Source organism: Takifugu flavidus, chromosome 22 (genome assembly GCF_003711565.1).
Source record: "Takifugu flavidus isolate HTHZ2018 chromosome 22, ASM371156v2, whole genome shotgun sequence".
Lineage (NCBI taxonomy): Eukaryota > Metazoa > Chordata > Actinopteri > Tetraodontiformes > Tetraodontidae > Takifugu > Takifugu flavidus.
In genome coordinates, this window is record NC_079541.1 from 7,758,776 (window position 1) to 7,775,697 (window position 16,922).

The window sequence follows — 16,922 nt, forward strand, 5'->3', positions numbered from 1 at the left end:
CCGCCACCAGGTGGTTGGAAATATAGCTCGCTTCTCTACCAAATCAATAAACCAAAAACGACTGCATTCTCTCAATCAACTTCTTTACTGAGGAAATCTACTACGGCTTCAATACTCTTATTTCCTGAATTACTTTAGACCTTATCATTGACGGTAAATTGTATTCTCTGTCTACTGAGATCCTGTATTGTTCACCTCCTTTGTAATATTTCCTACAGTGCACCAGGACATGCTCCACTGTCTATTTCTGACCACAGCAGTTACAGCCATCCATGTCTTGATAACCACCTCCTCCTTCTTGTCTCTGCCAGTCTTTGCACTGGATTATGGAATATCCCCCCGTTTCCTTTCTTCCTCCTACTGCTTTTGCCACATTTCCATTAATTTGTGTTTAATTATCTTTTTTCTCCGTACCAATATTAACATTTAGCTCCACCGTTTGTTGTCATATTTTGTAGCTCTTGGTGGTCCATTTTGTAAAGTGCCTGCTGCATTTCTAATAAAATATCCAGTGTTCTATCTGAACTACTGTTACATAAACCAAAACTTGAATTTGAGCATATAATTAGCCTCACTGGTCTTACATCTTCCACACACTGTATTGCTAACAATGGCAGCACCTTTTCTCCCTGTAAAACTGACTTTTCATCAATTCTTTTCCCTATTAACATTCAGTTAACACTTCATTGTAACACTTCAAATTCCTTGATACATCTGTACATACAGTAAACAAAACTATAGTAAACATCAATGTATGCTCATGCAGTTTATGAATAGAGAACAAAATTCTTCTCGTCTCGTCTCACCTTCTTAACTGCTTTATAAATTCTTATTCTTCCTAATAACTAACAATGAGAATTCTACTGTAGCATGAGGAGGTAACTAGGGTTGGTTGGCTGGGGCCCTATTGGACTGATGCGTTGTTGACACTACTCAACCACTCTCTTCCCACTAAACACCGGTACACTACCCACTTTTTTGTACTTTAATCAAACCATACCACTAAAAGCTTAAAGTCCTTAACGCTCCAATTCCTGATTATACTGTTTTAGGTTACCTTTCTCCCAACTTTCTTTCTTGTGAGATAAAATTATCTCATCGAGTGAAGACCTGTGTCCCCACTTTTTTTCCTACATCTCTATTTCTCTATGGCAGCCCTGGCGGAGGCCAACCCTCACCGGAAACGAGTTCGACTTACTGCCAGCAATTCGGACCAAACTCTGGCACCGATCGTACAGGGAGCGGACAGCCCGTATCAGCGGGCCCGACACCCCATACTCTCGGAGGACCCCCCACAGGACCCCCCGGGGGACACGGTCGAATGCTTTCTCCAAGTCCACAAAACACATGTGGACTGGTTGGGCAAACTCCCATGTACCCTCGAAGACCCTGCTGAGGGTGTAGAGCTGGTCCACTGTTCCACGCCCAGGACGAAAACCACATTGCTCCTCCTGAATCCGAGGTTCGACTATCCGGCGGACCCTCCTCTCCAGTACCCCTGAATAGACCTTGCCAGGGAGGCTGAGGAGTGTGATCCCCCTATAGTTGGAACACACCCTCCGGTCCCCCTTCTTAAAAAGAGGGACTACCACCCCGGTCTGCCAATCCAGCGGCACTGCCCCCGATGTCCACGCGATGTTGCAGAGTCGAGTCAACCACGACAGCCCTACAACATCCAGAGCCTTAAGGGACTCTGGGCGGATCTCATCCACCCCCGGGGCCTTGCCACCGAGGAGTTTTTTAACTACCTCGGCAACTTCAGCCCCGGAGATACGAGAGCCCATCTCCAGGTCCCCGGGCCCTACTTCCTCACTGGAAGGCGTGTTGGTGGGATTGAGGAGGTCCTCGAAGTATTCCTTCCACCGATCCACAACATCCCGAGTTGAGGTCAGCAGCACACCATCACCACTATACACAGTGTTGACAGTGCACTGCTTCCCCCTCCTCAGACGCCGGATGGTGGTCCAGAACCTTTTCGAGGCCGTCCGAAAGTCGTTCTCCATGGCCTCACCGAACTCTTCCCATGCCCGAGTCTTTGCCTCGGCAACCGCCGTAGCTGCACTCCGCTTGGCACGCCGGTACCCATCTGCTGCCTCAGGAGTCCCACAGGCCAGTAAGGCCCGATACGACTCCTTCTTCAGCTTGACGGCATCCCTCACCGCTGGTGTCCACCAGCGGGTTCGGGCATTGCCGCCACGACAGGCACCAACCACCTTGCGGCCACAGCACCGGTCAGCTGCCTCAACAATGGAGGCACGGAACACGGTCCACTCGGACTCAATGTCCCCCGCCTCCCCCGGGACATGGTCAAAGCTCTCCCGGAGGCGTGAGTTGAAGCTCCTTCTGACAGGGGACTCTGCCAGGCGTTCCCAGCAGACCCTCACAACACGTTTGGGCCTGCCAGGTCTGTCCGGCATCCTTCCCCACCATCGGAGCCAACTCACCACCAGGTGGTGATCAGTTGACAGCTCCGCCCCTCTCTTCACCCGAGTGTCCAGTACATGCGGCCGCAAATCCGATGACACAACCACAAAGTCGATCATCGATCTGCGGCCTAAGGCGTCCTGGTGCCAAGTGCACATGTGGACACCTTTATGTCTGAACAAGGTGTTTGTTATGGACAATCTGAGACGAGCACAGAAGTCCAATAACAAAACACCACTCGGGTTCAGATCAGGGGGGCCGTTCTTCCCAATCACACCTCTCCAGGTCACACTGTCATTGCCAACGTGAGCATTGAAGTCACCCAGGAGGACGAGGGAGCCCCCAGAAGGGGCACTCTCCAGCACTCCCTCTAAGGACTCCAAAAAGGGTGGATACGCTGAACTGCTGTTTGGACCATAGGCACAAACAACAGTCAGGATCCGTCCCCCCACCCGAAGGCGAAGGGAGGCTACCCTCTCATCCACCGGGGTAAACTCCAATATACAGGCACTGAGCCGGGGAGCAACCAGAATTGCCACCCCTGCTCGTCGCCTCTCACCATCGGCAACTCCAGAGTGGTAGAGAGTCCAACCCCGATTCTGTTCATAATTTTTATGGACAGAATTTCTAGGTGCAGTCATGGTGTTGAGGGGATCCGGTTTGGTGACCTCAGGATCGCGTCTCTGCTTTTTGCGGATGATGTGGTCCTGTTGGCTTCATCGGCCCGTGACCTCCAACTATCACTGGATCGGTTCGCCGCCGCCTGTGAAGCGGCTGGGATGAGAATCAGCACCTCCAAATCCGAGGCCATGGTTCTCAACCGGAAAAAGGTGGAGTGCCTTCTCCGGGTAAAGGAGGAGATCCTGCCCCAAGTGGAGGAGTTTAAGTACCTCGGGGTCTTGTTCACGAGTGAGGGAAGAATGGAGCGGGAGATCGACAGGCGGATCGGTGCGGCGTCCACAGTAATGCGGGCTCTGCACCGGTCCGTTGTGGTGAAGAGAGAGCTGAGCCGAAAGGCGAAGCTCTCGATTTACCGGTCGATCTTCGTTCCTACCCTCACCTATGGTCATGAGCTTTGGGTAATGACCGAAAGAACAAGATCACGGGTACAAGCGGCTGAAATGAGCTTCCTCCGTAGGGTGGCTGGGCTCTCCCTTAGAGATAGGGTGAGAAGCTCTGCCATCCGGGAGGAGCTCGGAGTAGAGTCGCTGCTCCTCCGCGTTGAGAGGAGCCAGATGGGGTGGCTTGGGCATCTAGTCAGGATGCCCCCTGGACGCCTCCCTGGTGAGGTGTTCAGGGCATGTCCCTCCGGTAAGAGACCCCCGGGGAGACCCAGGACACGTTGGAGAGACTATGTCTCTCGACTGGCCTGGGAACGCCTGGGGATCCCTCCGGATGAGCTAGAGGAAGTAGCTGGGGAGAGGGAAGTCTGGGATTCTCTCCTTAGGCTGCTGCCCCCGCGACCCGACCCCGGATAAGCGGCAGAGAATGGATGGATGGATGGATCTCTATTTCTAAAATAGACTCTTGCGTTTCATTTTGTACATTAAACTCCAGATTTCTGCTCTCTTCCAGGTTGCTCCAACATCCATAAACCCCCCTCCCGCCCTCCTAATATATCATTACAGAGAATAGCAACAGCAATAGCAATAGCAACAGCAATAGCAACAGCAATAGTCCCCCTCCATTTTCAACAGTAACACTCAGGTGTTATTATTTTCGATTGTAACTTGTAACTTGTTCTTTCACGCAGGAAGTCCTTTATCCATTCGTACATTTTACACTTTATTCCCAATTTAAGGAGTTTAATTATCAACCTTCTCTCCTTCTTTCCTAAATCCACTCTGGTGCTAATAATGTTTTCTAATAAATATGTTTACCGTACCTTTCATTTATTGTCTTCTCAATTGTTCTTTGTTAGATGTTTAAACAACACTGTAATTCCCTGCATCTGTACATTCGCTCCCAGCTTCCTTCCAAACTTTATTACACAATAAAGAAATATCCATTTCAGATGTTTTGTCATCTCACCTCAGGGCTCGATTCAATGGAGCTCTTGTAAACAGTATATTTAACAATTTATTTGTAGCCCTTTCACAATGCAGCAGCTCTTCATTCTCCTTTACTGCACTTTATCTTCCCCTCTTCATCAATCTTCTCTGAACTATGGATTCTCATAAATAATTTAACCAATATTTCTGCTTCCTCATCATCCCTTAGTGCTGATCCTAAACCAGGCATGGGCAAACTAAGGCCCGGGGGCCACACGCGGCCCGTTAAACGTTTTAATCCGGCCCGCCAAACTTGAAAAATTAAATGAATAAACCTTGTTAATGTTAAATTTTCACTGCAATTCTGGTGTTTTCCCACTAGACAGTCAGGAGGAGAGTGATGGTGATATCCTGAAGGATAACAGAACTGTCAGTGCTTTAAAATAGAAATGGTTATTAATTTTTTTTAAAAAGGCACATTTTATTCATTTGATTTTAAGTGTTTTAAGACTCATTCCAAAGTCAGATATTTTGTTGTAATGCTTCTCTTCATTTTCATTTGAAATTAAAGCACATGTTTTCTCCATATCCCAAGATGTGTATTTTTTCTCCAATGAGGTGAGGTTACCAAAGCACTCCATCCATCCATCTGCTCCTGGTCCGGCCCCTTTGTCAAATGTTAGAACCCATTGTGGCCCACGAATCAAAATGTTTGCCCACCCCTGTCCTAAACCATCCTTTAAAAGTATCCATACTCCCTTTAATTCTTTTCATCATTCCCCAGACTCAAGATTTATGTCTGTACATTAAAATACAAAAGTTATTCACACAAACATGAACGCAAGGCATAATTGTGTGAGACAAACACTTTAAAAGCTTTTTTATTTTAGTAATTTCTGTTAGGGCTCAAGTCAAAATACTAGTGCTAGAAATGTTCTTTAAGATACCTTTTTATGAAATATATTAATTTAGATCTATATGTACTATATAATGTGGTTTCTGTACATCCATGACCTTACCAGCCCAATAGACCGCTCCGCTCTCAGAATGCTGGTCTACTTGTGGTTCCCAGAGTTTCTAGGAGTAGAATGGGGGGCCGAGCATTTAGCTACCAGGCCCCCCTGCTATGGAACCAGCTCCCTGTCCAGGTACGGGAGGCTGACTCCATCTCTACTTTTAAGGCCAGACTTAAAACCTACCTCTTTGAAAAAGCTTATTGTTTCTAATTCTGTAGTTCCAGTTACTATCATAGACAGACAAATTATCATATTTAGGGGGTCGTCTAATCGTTAGGTCACATCTTAGCTATGCTGCTATAGGCCGAGGCTGCCGGGGTCCAGAAACATGATCACCTGACAGACCTCTGTCACCCCACTGGGTCATGGTTTCCTCTCCTCTCCGAGTAGATCATTGATGATGTTGTTTCTTATATAGCCCCCCGTATCCATCAACGGGTCTAGCCGCCTTTGTAGCTGTTTGCTGACCTGCCGACCTCTGACCCTGCTGACACTCTACTCTTGTACCAGCAGGTTGCATTTGTATTTACTACTATACAACTGTATTTACTTGTATTATAAATGTATTTCCCTGATCTACCTATTCTATTCTCTCCTCTCTCTCTCTACCCAGCCCCTCCATCAGCAGGAGGGTCCCCCTACATGAGCCTGGTCCTGCTCAAGGTTTCTTCCTGTTAAAGGAGAGTATTTTCCTGCCACTGTTGCTTGTTGGGGGTCAGGCCCTGGGATTCTGGAAAGCACCTAGAAACAACTGATTGTAACAGACGCTATATGAATAAAGATTGATTTATTTTTTAAATGATGCAAATACTAACCCAGTTTAGAAAATGGAGGCTTTTATTTTGCAAACAAAAACAATTGGAGAAGTAAGGAAAAGTGATTTTGTGTGTGTGTGTGTGTTCATTCATGGCTGTAGCTCATAGCCCAGGGGATCAAGTCCTTTGTCCAACAGACAGAGTGACGATTCACGCAATTTCTGAAGAAAACGCTTAAGCTCTTCTTTTGAGAAAACCTAAGTTAGACGGAGAGAGAAGGAACAAAACAAAAGAATCAATCCACCATTTTAATGCAAAATTCCAAGAAGAACAAATGTGGTGTGGTTACCTGGTAGAGACGATGCTGGTCAGACGAGATGATGTCAGCGAGTCGGAGCGCCTCCTGGTGGCGGGAGGAGTTCTGCAGCACAGTGAGCAGCAGGAAGCTGAGCCGAGGCAGACAAAGAGAGCGCAGCATCGCCATCTGGTGGCTGCGCTCAGAATCCTGCTCCGAGTCCTGGAGAGATCACCAATGAAAGACAACCATCATCTCATTCCTAATTTAAACCTGATATGGGGAAATGTAACCTGAAGTCATCACTAATCGACTTACATTTTATTTTTATATTTAACTTATTAATTTTCCTCTTGTTAGTCATAGGTTGATCTTTCTATTCATTTTAATGCAAATATTGCAACATTTTCCCATTTGGGACCATCCCCAGCACCAGTTTATCATTTGTTCCCAGGTTCTGGCCGACGGCTACTGTACCTGTCTGTTGTCGACCATCCAGCCTCCATCCACAAACAGCAGCACATTGTAGATTCTCTCTTTAACATCTTCAGTGAGAACATCCAGACGGGACGACCAGGCAGCAAGCGACACCTGAAACAGGCGCGCAACTATTAATTAACATCAAAAAATATAGATACTTATTCTAATTACAAGGGATAACCGCGTGTATACCTCGTACTCCTTTTCTCTCATCTCATTTGCTACTTTCTCTGTGAATTTGGCTTCTGGCACAGGTGCTGGTTTCTGGGGTGCAGAGCTGCTGTGGCTGAACCACTCAGTGAACGCCTCATGAGCTTCCTGTGGCACCAGAGACACAGATTAGATCAGCACTTTTCAGTGATAGATTAATACTTGGCAGTTCTGTGTATTTCAATGGAAATAATCAATTCACTTGTTAGCTAGTTAAATGTGCATTATTATTATTATTATTCAGTTGTACCAAGTAGGCCCTAATACACAGGTGCTCCCTGATGGCGTTCTCATCCTCGGCAAGTACCGTCGTCTGCCCGACCCCTGCCCACTGGCAGTACACCTCCCTCATGGAATCCTCGGGGACTTTTGAGAACACCATCTTGGCTGCATCGTGTTTCTGCAGGGCTGAAGGATACAAGTTACATTCAAGTAAGACGAGTACGGCAGTAATTTGGTGCAAGGGGATTTAACGGACAGAAAGAGAAAAAAAATTACCCAGAAACTTCCTCATGATGGCGTTGGATTGCTTTAAGGCCTCTGCTCGATGGGCGGGGTCAAACAACAGCCAGTCGATGATATCAATCTTCCTCTGGTCCTCCTGAGAGCACATTTAAGAGTTGGTCTTTGTGCAGTTGCTGAATTAGGATTATCTTTGTTACAGCTCATTTCTGTTTTGTATACATCAGTCTGGTTTTGAAATTTAATAAAACCTTGGTGGTTCCCGTCTCCAGCATTTGGTTGTGATGAGTGAAATCGGTTTCGTCACTCTCTCTCACAGTCTCGACCACCAGCTTGGTTATGGCAGCAACATCCAGACCTGCAGGAACAAGCATGAACATCCAGCATTCAGTCCCTTGTGATGCCGGTTTCCCTCAATAGTTCCATCAGCTCGTTACAAATCAGCCCACCAGCATCGGTGGCGAGCCGCAGGCAAATGGGACGGAGTTCTGGCTGAGTGACGGTCTCTAAGAAAGTGGCGTACTGCGAGACGGCAACATCGCTGGGCAGCTGGCTCACGTAGCTCGCCACCAGGTTGGTCTGCTGGTCTCGAATCAGTAGGGAAACATATGCTTTCAGGACATCCACGCAAACCTCGTTCTGAAAGGGATCCGGATGGGTTCAATTTGAAATGTGACTTTAACGACAGGTTTGAAGACTACATTTCCAAAAACATTGCTATCGTGTTACCTTCAGTGCTAAACCCAAAGAGCGGAAAACGAGCAGAAGATGGCACATAAAACGCAGCAGGTGAGAGGGGAGGGGCTTAGGCGCTGTCAGCCAATCGGAGAACTCCTCCAACAGACCTGGAGCAGATACGTGGTGTGAGCTGGTAATGTTTCAGAGGTAATCATCAAACGTGATATTTCTGCGGGTGAAAGTTTTACCGTCCAGGTCTCCAAGAATGACAAACTTCTGGATGACGTGATAATGCTCTTTGGTCTCCTCCAGCACCCTCTGCACACACACATTAAATGGATGCCTAAGTCAGATCATTTCTAAAACTAAATTAGCTTGTTTGTGTGCTTCACCTTTGACTCTGAGGCTTGAAGCTCCTCAAAAACCTTTTCCGTAGTCCAACTACAGAAAGATAATCAAGAATTCAATTACTTTATTCATTAAGATGATCAAAGGACATTTAAGAGAGGTCATACTTTGCCTCCTGGTATTCCCGAGGCAGCGTCTCCACCACTTTGTCAGCCATTCCTGATGACATCAGTTCCTTTTCCACCAGTGAGTCCACCATCACCCTGAAGTGCGCCCACACACAATCTTCCCAAGTTTCACATACCGCCAGGATCTGAAATGGACATTAAATGGATTTTCAGATCAGTGAAATGAGAAAATGACTCATCAGTTTTACACCTGTTATCAAACAAGAAGCTCATACCGGCTTGAGGTTTCCACTCAGGCTAGCGTAGATCGCTCGCTCGTAACGGTTTAGCTGCTCCTGAAACACACACAGTCCAACATTTTAACACTTTCAGTCAGCCAAATATAAAGCATCTTTTTCATCTGGATTTTACTTATTCAGGCGAGGAAATAGAGCTTTTGTAGTTTTTACAATGTTATACCTCCTCTGCCATTCTCCAACAGCAGATCTTCCAGATAGCTCTGTGAGGGTTTCCTTCAACGGCCTGCAGCCCTAAACTGTCTGCAGACACAAGGAACCCATTATGTTATTGAAAAGGATGGTGAAGGTGCTGCAGAGTGATTCCAAAATGGCTTGAAAACAAATCTCAGAGGACATCGATCAAAACCACTAAAGTCTACCTGAAGTCAAGTTGGGATCATGGTAGAGTTTCCAGCCTTCAAGAGTAGCAGCTCTCCAGGCTTGACCACAGCGTTTACACAACCTCTGAGCCTGTACACGCACCAAAAGGGCATTATTTAGATTTTATTAATGCAGTCATATAACTGCAGAACATGTGAGCTTCCCAAAAGCAAAAAAAAAGATACATTTCTCTCTTAGTGACCAACTGTGGTACATGTTATACATATTTTGTCAGTGGACAGTCATCACTAATTTGAGAAGACTGAAAATGAATTTTAAAAAGTTAGGCAATTACCTCATCAGTCATCCCTGCTCGGATCAAGTTGAAGAGGTTTTTCAGCAGGCGGGCATCGTCTTCTCTATCAAGATCCGCCAGAGGGCGCTGTTGCCTTATTGGAGCGTCTGGGTCCTACAAACAAAAACATTATAAATGTGTTTCCGAGGGTAAAACTGTGTCGATCCTCTGGTACTGCGATTAAAAATCCGTACCAGCTCAGTGACCAGAGGAATGCTGAAGGCAGTGCCGCTCTTCCTCCTCAGCTTCAGTGCATGAAGCGTGTTCTCCCTGACAGACAGACAGACAGACAGACAGACAGACAGACAGACAGACAGACAGACAGACAGACAGGTTTAGCTTCTGGAGAACTGGCAGGGGTGAATTCTGAAAAACCCTACTGTAGAATATTAACTTACCAACAGACATTTTTGGCATAGTATTCTATGTTGTCAGAAAAATCTCCAATCTGATCTTTGGAGATGCTCTCCAGCCAATCAACAACCAGCTGCAAACAGCAGTCACAAAACACATGGGCGTGATATCAGAATTTAACAAACTTAAAATCCCAGATTTAGATTTCATCATCATTAAGGGTGTCACCTGGCTCTGACGTATGGTGGCATCCTGCTGGAAGAGCTGCTCCACCACGACCTTCTCACTCTCACTGGGAACCTGCAGTCATTTAACATTACCTCTATAATAGGCAACTATAACTATTCAGAGGTTCACATATCATTAATGTTTGATATCAACTCATCTTGTAGGAACTTATGATATCCCCTATTAATCAAACCAGAAGCCAAAGCAACAATGTCTTTGGATAATTTAGGCCAACATTTACAGTGATATTTTATTATTACACAGGTTGACATTAAACTGAATAGTTCTGGTTAATATGTGCTGCTGAAAGCAAAGTCAACCATTAACTGTTTTAGTGTGTCACTTACGACCATGTCCATCATCATATCATCTTCCATGGCAACCTGGACCCGGTCCCTATAGAGACACACAGATGATCAGTCAAAAAACACACAGACAGATGATCAGTCGGTTGTCCGGCGGGCAGGTACCTGTACAGAGAGGTAATGAGTCTCCAGGTGTTGCTCTCCTGTTGGAGCAGCCAGCGGACTCCAGCAGCTTTACTGTTCTGACCTGCTCGGAGGACCACCGACTGCAGCACGTCCACCTTCAAAATGCTTATGATCAGTTAAGCTCTTGATAAACTCTTTAACAAAGAGCTTCATAGCAAGTGGAGTGAGCCACCTCTGCGTCTAATATTCATGCCAAACCAGGTTAAACATCTGAACTATCCAACAGTATTCAACAGTAATTTCCCTAATAGGAACTTAAAAGCTCATCAACATGTTCTTTTTTTTTATTATTATTCATACGAAGTGTTCCTCCTACCTTATCCTGACAGAGTGTTTGATAATCCTCCAGCAGCTCAAAAATGGCAGAAGAGTTTTTGTGAAACACATCAAGGAATTCAGGGAAGAGACTTGCTGCCGCTGCAAAGAGAACAACAACGGAGTCAGTTAACAAGTTCTGTTTAACCAAAGAGGACCAAATACCATTTCAGTCGCCCACCAGCCTCGCCAGGGTCATCTTCCTTCAATAGTGCTGAGCTTAGGTTGGTGATGTCTTCTGTGAAGAAGCTGGTGTTCTCTATTGCAGAGATGGGAGACGTGTACAAGCTGTTTGTCCAGTCAGTGTCATCCAAATTCTGAAAGCACAGCAGAACTTAGTCAGTTTAGCTTTGGGAAACTCTAAGACACCACAAACATATCGGGATTATTTCTATCTCACCACAGTGCTGAGTGCATGTCTCGGGGTGTGTGTGTATCGAGGAGTTCGACTTCCTGGGACCAAAATGGCAGAAACATCTGGAACCCTGGGAGTCACTGTGGAACAGGAAGTGAAACGGAGCTTTAGTACCACACCAACATACACTGTATGCCGATGTAAAAGATCAGCATCTCAATCAAGGTTAAGTAGTTCTTACCAGCTTGCCTATACAGTGACGCTGGGGTGTTCTTCAGTAAGGAACGCGCTGGTGTTACCATGGAAATCACGGGGCTGCCCCCACCCGGTGATGGGACTGAGGACAACACTCAGGAAAACAGTACTTTATGGGTCATTTGTTGCAGAGTACTAAACATGTCTGTCCTGTGTAGTACTTTGTGCTAAGATTTCATTCATAAATAAAGCTTTAAAGTGCAGGATACAGGCAACCTTCTTCCTCCTGCGGGCAGCAATGGTCACCTCATCATCACGGACCACTGGTGACAGCAGCTCACTCTGACCCCTAAAGCACAAAAAGACTCGAGCTCAGAAAGATAAATAACATTGATTGTGGGTTGTTGTTGTTTTTTGCACCAATGTTTCCTCTCGTCACAACACGTTTGTCTTCCATGCTGACAGGAGGAAATTATTTATATTAGTCCATTCCTACAGTCTATTAGAGCGCGACCTAAAGTCTATTAAATATAAATTTTGACGAATCGCGATTGCTTTAGGACTAAATAACTGATTGCACATACAATTATGAAATATCCAAATCAATAAGAGAATATCAATAAGATCTTTCCACACAAAAACGCGAAATTGAAAATCAGAAAGGAGATGCAACAATTTAATATCCAAATGAAATGCAGTCAGGACAGTTGTAAATAACTATCCTTCTGGAAACAAAGACAGCTGGCAGTTACCGTAACTAAGGCTTTAGGATCTTAATTACTTTAATTTCACATTTTTTTCTATAAGTAGTGCTGCTGTTAGCTGCAGATGTACAAACAGTTAGCCGGTTAGCTTCAGCAATGGTCAACCATGTTCAGCGCTAACAGTACCGGAACGCAAACTGTCCAGAAGTAGTCAAAAGACGGCGGTTTAAAAATGGGTAAACCGGGGTGGAATAACCACTCGTAACCAACTTAGATTAGGCTCAGAACATTAATTACCAATCCATGATGGATCGCTGTCAATTCCCGCTTCACGAGGCTTAACTGTATTCTTCTTCGTTAGTTTCCCTTCGTTTTCTTCTGCTTCTGGCTTTTCTTCTTCTTCTTTCCCGGTTCATGGAAGCTTGGAAACCAACTTTAGGTGAATTACCGCCACCAATCGGACTACAATGTGGAACAAGAGAACTAGTTAAGTTAAAGTTTTACTCATAATCAAATATAAAACGGAGTGCTTTGGCTGCACGATTGTATTTGGTTCTGTTTTTTCGTTTAGACTTATATTGAAAATATTCTCTTGTATTGAAAATATTCTCACCTAAATACTAATGTAGAATAACACCCTCTATAACATCACTCCCTAACTATAATTAGTCATTTATTTAGTTATTATAATTAGCAGTTAACTTTGGTGGGGATACCCATATTGTTGAATTTCGTTACATTCTGCCAAAGAAGAGAGAAAAAATTAAAAACCAAAAATTAAGGTCTATTGTTATTGAAACAGGTATAACAAAAATGAAGGGTGCGCTCCTACTTAACGGGATATATCTTGAATACCTCTGCACCTTATTCGTTTCTTGTTTTTAGTCTTATTTTTCCTGGACATACATCTGTGAGACAACCGCCATCAGATCCACACGGTGTTCTTCCCCCGCTCCTCGTGGTGGCGCTGTTGTTCCTCACATATGTTCAACATATTAAACACAGAGGAAGCGCCGCAAACCCACAGCAGATCTTTAAACTGGGAACGGGAAATGCTGAAGAACCCGACCAGTAAAGTTGCTGAGATTTACCACTAAAGAGGCCAGTTCTGGAGCTCCGAGTGCAGCGGAGAGTCGCACACACAGCTTCGGCAGCTGGCGTGGTTTTTATCAAGAGGGAAGCAGCAATACACGGGTGAAGAGACAGAAATATGGAGACCCCAGGTAAACTTTTACTACTGCGTGGCAGATTGAGACCGTTAGCTCGGGCAGTCTCGGAATAGTGTTAGTCAGAATATAATATCATTTTAACTCGTACAATTAAACAGTCAGCCGCGATTTTATTACATGTTCATACCTTTCTGCCATAAACCATTACAAAAAATAAATGAAAATACAGATTGTCAACTCTAAATGCTCCTTGTGTTTAGTAAATTAGCACCCAGAGCAACGTTGAATTTCACATAATACACATACAGTAACGCACAACTTACTGTTGTTTTATTCTGTATATACTGCCTTCATTATTGTCTATATACTTGATTTTGGTTGTTGGCTTGTAATGTTTATTCTAATAAAATATCTATCAGAATGTCAACTTAATGATGAGTTAAACCCGCACGTTTACCATACTTACATTTGTACGTGTTGTTAACTATTTGTGCATCTATCTGTTTTTTCCCCAGTGTGATTTGTTTAAATGAACTTCTGCTGATCTTGACTGAGGAATTTGCAGATTTTCACCACGATGCTGTTAAACGTTTCGCCCAATGGGCGCATCATCGCCTGCCTGCTGATCAACCTGCTGTCTTCCATCTGCATCGTCTTCATCAACAAATGGATCTACATGCATTATGGCTTCCCCAATATGACCCTAACCCTCATTCACTTCGTGGTTACCTGGTTAGGACTGTACATCTGTCAGAAAATGGACATGTTTTCCCCAAAGCGCCTCCCGATACGCAAGATTGTGTTGCTGGCACTGAGCTTCTGTGGGTTTGTGGCCTTCACCAACCTCTCCCTGCAGAACAACTCCATAGGAACGTACCAGTTGGCTAAAACCATGACCACACCCGTCATCATCATCATCCAGACCACCTACTACAAGAAAACATTCTCCACCAAGATTAAGCTGACACTGGTAAGAGATGTCTCCAGAGTTCTGTGATATAAAGTCAGCCTGACAAACACATTAGACTGTTAGATTTGGTAATAGAATATGGTGGGAAAAGTCAAGTATGAATGGTAGCCTTCCTTTTTCAAATGGTTACCTAATTGTACTTAATTGTGATATAAGAGCATATGTGACATTCTAACTACACTATGAAATATTTTTTACAAATCTATATTATGAGTGTTTACAGGGTGACTTTTTTTTCAGGTTCCCATAACACTAGGGGTGATACTGAACTCCTACTATGATGTGCGGTTCAACCTGCTGGGAACAGTATTTGCGACTCTGGGTGTTCTGGTGACATCACTCTACCAAGTGGTGAGAGATTAATCAGCCCGAAGAGACAACAAAGTCTGAAAGCAACATCAGTAACGTTGCTTTTTTCCTCCTAGTGGGTCGGAGCGAAACAGCATGAGCTTCAGGTGAACTCTATGCAGCTTCTGTACTATCAGGTATGAGTCAGCAACTGTAACGGGATGTGGATTGTGTTGCTGTTAATATTTCATATCTCTTGGTTGTTATCTTTTCTTTGGTTACCGCTGCTATCTGGGATGGAAATAAATTAACCTGGTTCCTCTGCGGTCTGACTGGAGGTCTCTGGCTTTCAGACCTGAGTGCTGAGCTTTTTCTAGATGAGAAATTATATGACTTGTTTGGTTGTTAATTTAGACCTTAAACTGGATTTGTGTGATGAAGTCCACATGAGATTTTACTGTGTCATGTGAGTGGGTGACGTAACTGGTAGCTGTTTCCTCAGGCTCCTCTGTCATCGGCCTTCCTGCTCGCCATCATCCCTTTTTCTGAGCCTCTGAGTGGTGACGGAGGAATATTTGGACCCTGGTCTCTGGCTGCTCTGGTTAGCCTCACCACCACCCATCAAAACATTTCAATATAATAGAATCATATTTGTGGCAGTTTTACTGATTTTTGTAGATGTAAACAAATCTTAAATCATAAATCCTCAATTGCAGATTATAAGGCTTTTAATTTTTTTGCGGCTCCGGACAGATTTATTTTTTGGTTTTTTTTGGTCCAATGTGGCTCTTTCAACATTTTGGGTTGCCGACCCCTGGGCTAGGCTCACTGTAAACTTTCTTTTTCCTGTTACTTAGGCAACTGTGCTGTTTTCTGGTGTGATCGCATTCCTGGTTAACCTGTCAATCTACTGGATCATTGGAAACACCTCCCCTGTCACGTATCCTGAAATACACAGTCTTTGAGGACCTGGAGAGTCTTCAGATTTATGCGAGGGTTTTCTTGATTTTTTTTTTTTTAAAGGTTTTAGCTTTGGAGATGTTATGTATCTTGGTGCTTCTTATTTAAGTCCCTTCATTTATCTCAGTCATTCCTGGAATGAACCTGTGCTGCTTTTTCCTTGACTCACTATCTCACAGCTACAACATGTTTGGTCATTTTAAGTTTTGCATCACTTTGGTTGGAGGGTACCTGCTCTTCCACGACCCTCTGTCACTCAACCAGGTGAGTGCTGCTGTTCTCCTGTTTTCTGATTCCTGTCTGCAGCTGTTTGTTGCCATCATCTCTGCGTGTCTTATACTCAGGCCCTGGGGATCCTCTGCACCCTGGCTGGCATCCTGTCTTACACCCATTTTAAACTGGTGGAGCAGGAGGAAGGGAAGAACCGCCTTGCTCAGAGGCCATAGGCAAATTCAGCCTTTGCTTAGCTGCACTCACATGACTGGCTAAAGAACTCTTTTTTTATGGCTGTTTTTGAGTATTTTTGAAAGAGATGAATAAATTCATGGTTCCATAGCCTGTCAGTGTAACGTCTGCTGTGGTCAAGGAAACCGAAGCTCCTTCCATCTGCAGACGGACTCAACATGGCTGAAAGCAGCTTTTTCATCTGCAGCTCCCTTTTGTCCCCTTTGACCAATCAGCACACTGTGTCTACCTCCACCTGTATTTGCTGCATAATGGAGAGGATACAGGTTTATGTCTCACCATCCTTCCCTATGACAGTGGAAACGGGTTCACTGTACTGATCACATAACAAACTCTGCCAGTTTTAATCTGTCTGAAGATAAAATATCTCATCTGCTCCATAGCGGTTCCCAACAATGTTTTTATATTATGTTGATTTAGTTCCTATTACACTACATTACATTATACTTCAGCTTGGTTTGCTTTTGAATTTGTGCCGTTTTTACCATTTTTGTTCTCTTTGTCAGTTCAGCTCTGCTGTAGTTCCGCTATTATGTGTGGGACCTTTTACACTCACACATCACAGTCCACTTGCAACACTTTGACCAAATTATTACATCATGTGCTGCCTCTGTATTATTCCCGGTGTAGCCCACCATTTTTTAAAGTTTACATTATATCTGGTCATAGACCTATTAAATCCGTATG

At 44.5% G+C, this 16,922-nt stretch overlaps 2 protein-coding genes across 2 annotated transcripts; one reads left to right on the top strand and one right to left on the bottom strand.

Annotated features, from left to right (window-relative positions):
• Window positions 1–6,250: 6,250 nt before the first annotated feature.
• On the bottom strand, window positions 6,251–12,830 carry nup107 (nucleoporin 107). The gene is made up of 27 exons (XM_057022434.1): window positions 12,681–12,830; window positions 11,949–12,028; window positions 11,726–11,821; window positions 11,530–11,624; window positions 11,311–11,446; window positions 11,131–11,231; window positions 10,794–10,909; window positions 10,671–10,719; window positions 10,324–10,395; window positions 10,140–10,228; window positions 9,936–10,011; window positions 9,742–9,855; window positions 9,446–9,536; window positions 9,247–9,326; window positions 9,063–9,122; window positions 8,827–8,972; window positions 8,704–8,752; window positions 8,560–8,629; window positions 8,363–8,478; window positions 8,083–8,272; window positions 7,885–7,991; window positions 7,670–7,772; window positions 7,422–7,579; window positions 7,154–7,279; window positions 6,959–7,072; window positions 6,536–6,703; window positions 6,251–6,443 (listed from the first exon to the last, which is right to left on the bottom strand). The coding sequence occupies exons 1-27, from the start codon at window positions 12,686–12,688 to the stop codon at window positions 6,336–6,338; spliced, it is 2,718 nt and encodes a 905-aa protein (XP_056878414.1). The 5' UTR covers window positions 12,689–12,830; the 3' UTR covers window positions 6,251–6,335.
• Window positions 12,831–13,368: 538 nt separating this feature from the next.
• On the top strand, window positions 13,369–16,704 carry slc35e3 (solute carrier family 35 member E3). Its single transcript, XM_057022435.1, has 8 exons — window positions 13,369–13,606; window positions 14,068–14,522; window positions 14,763–14,873; window positions 14,948–15,007; window positions 15,313–15,411; window positions 15,668–15,750; window positions 15,950–16,034; window positions 16,115–16,704. The coding sequence occupies exons 2-8, from the start codon at window positions 14,130–14,132 to the stop codon at window positions 16,214–16,216; spliced, it is 933 nt and encodes a 310-aa protein (XP_056878415.1). The 5' UTR covers window positions 13,369–13,606; window positions 14,068–14,129; the 3' UTR covers window positions 16,217–16,704.
• The last annotated feature ends 218 nt before the right edge of the window (window positions 16,705–16,922 follow it).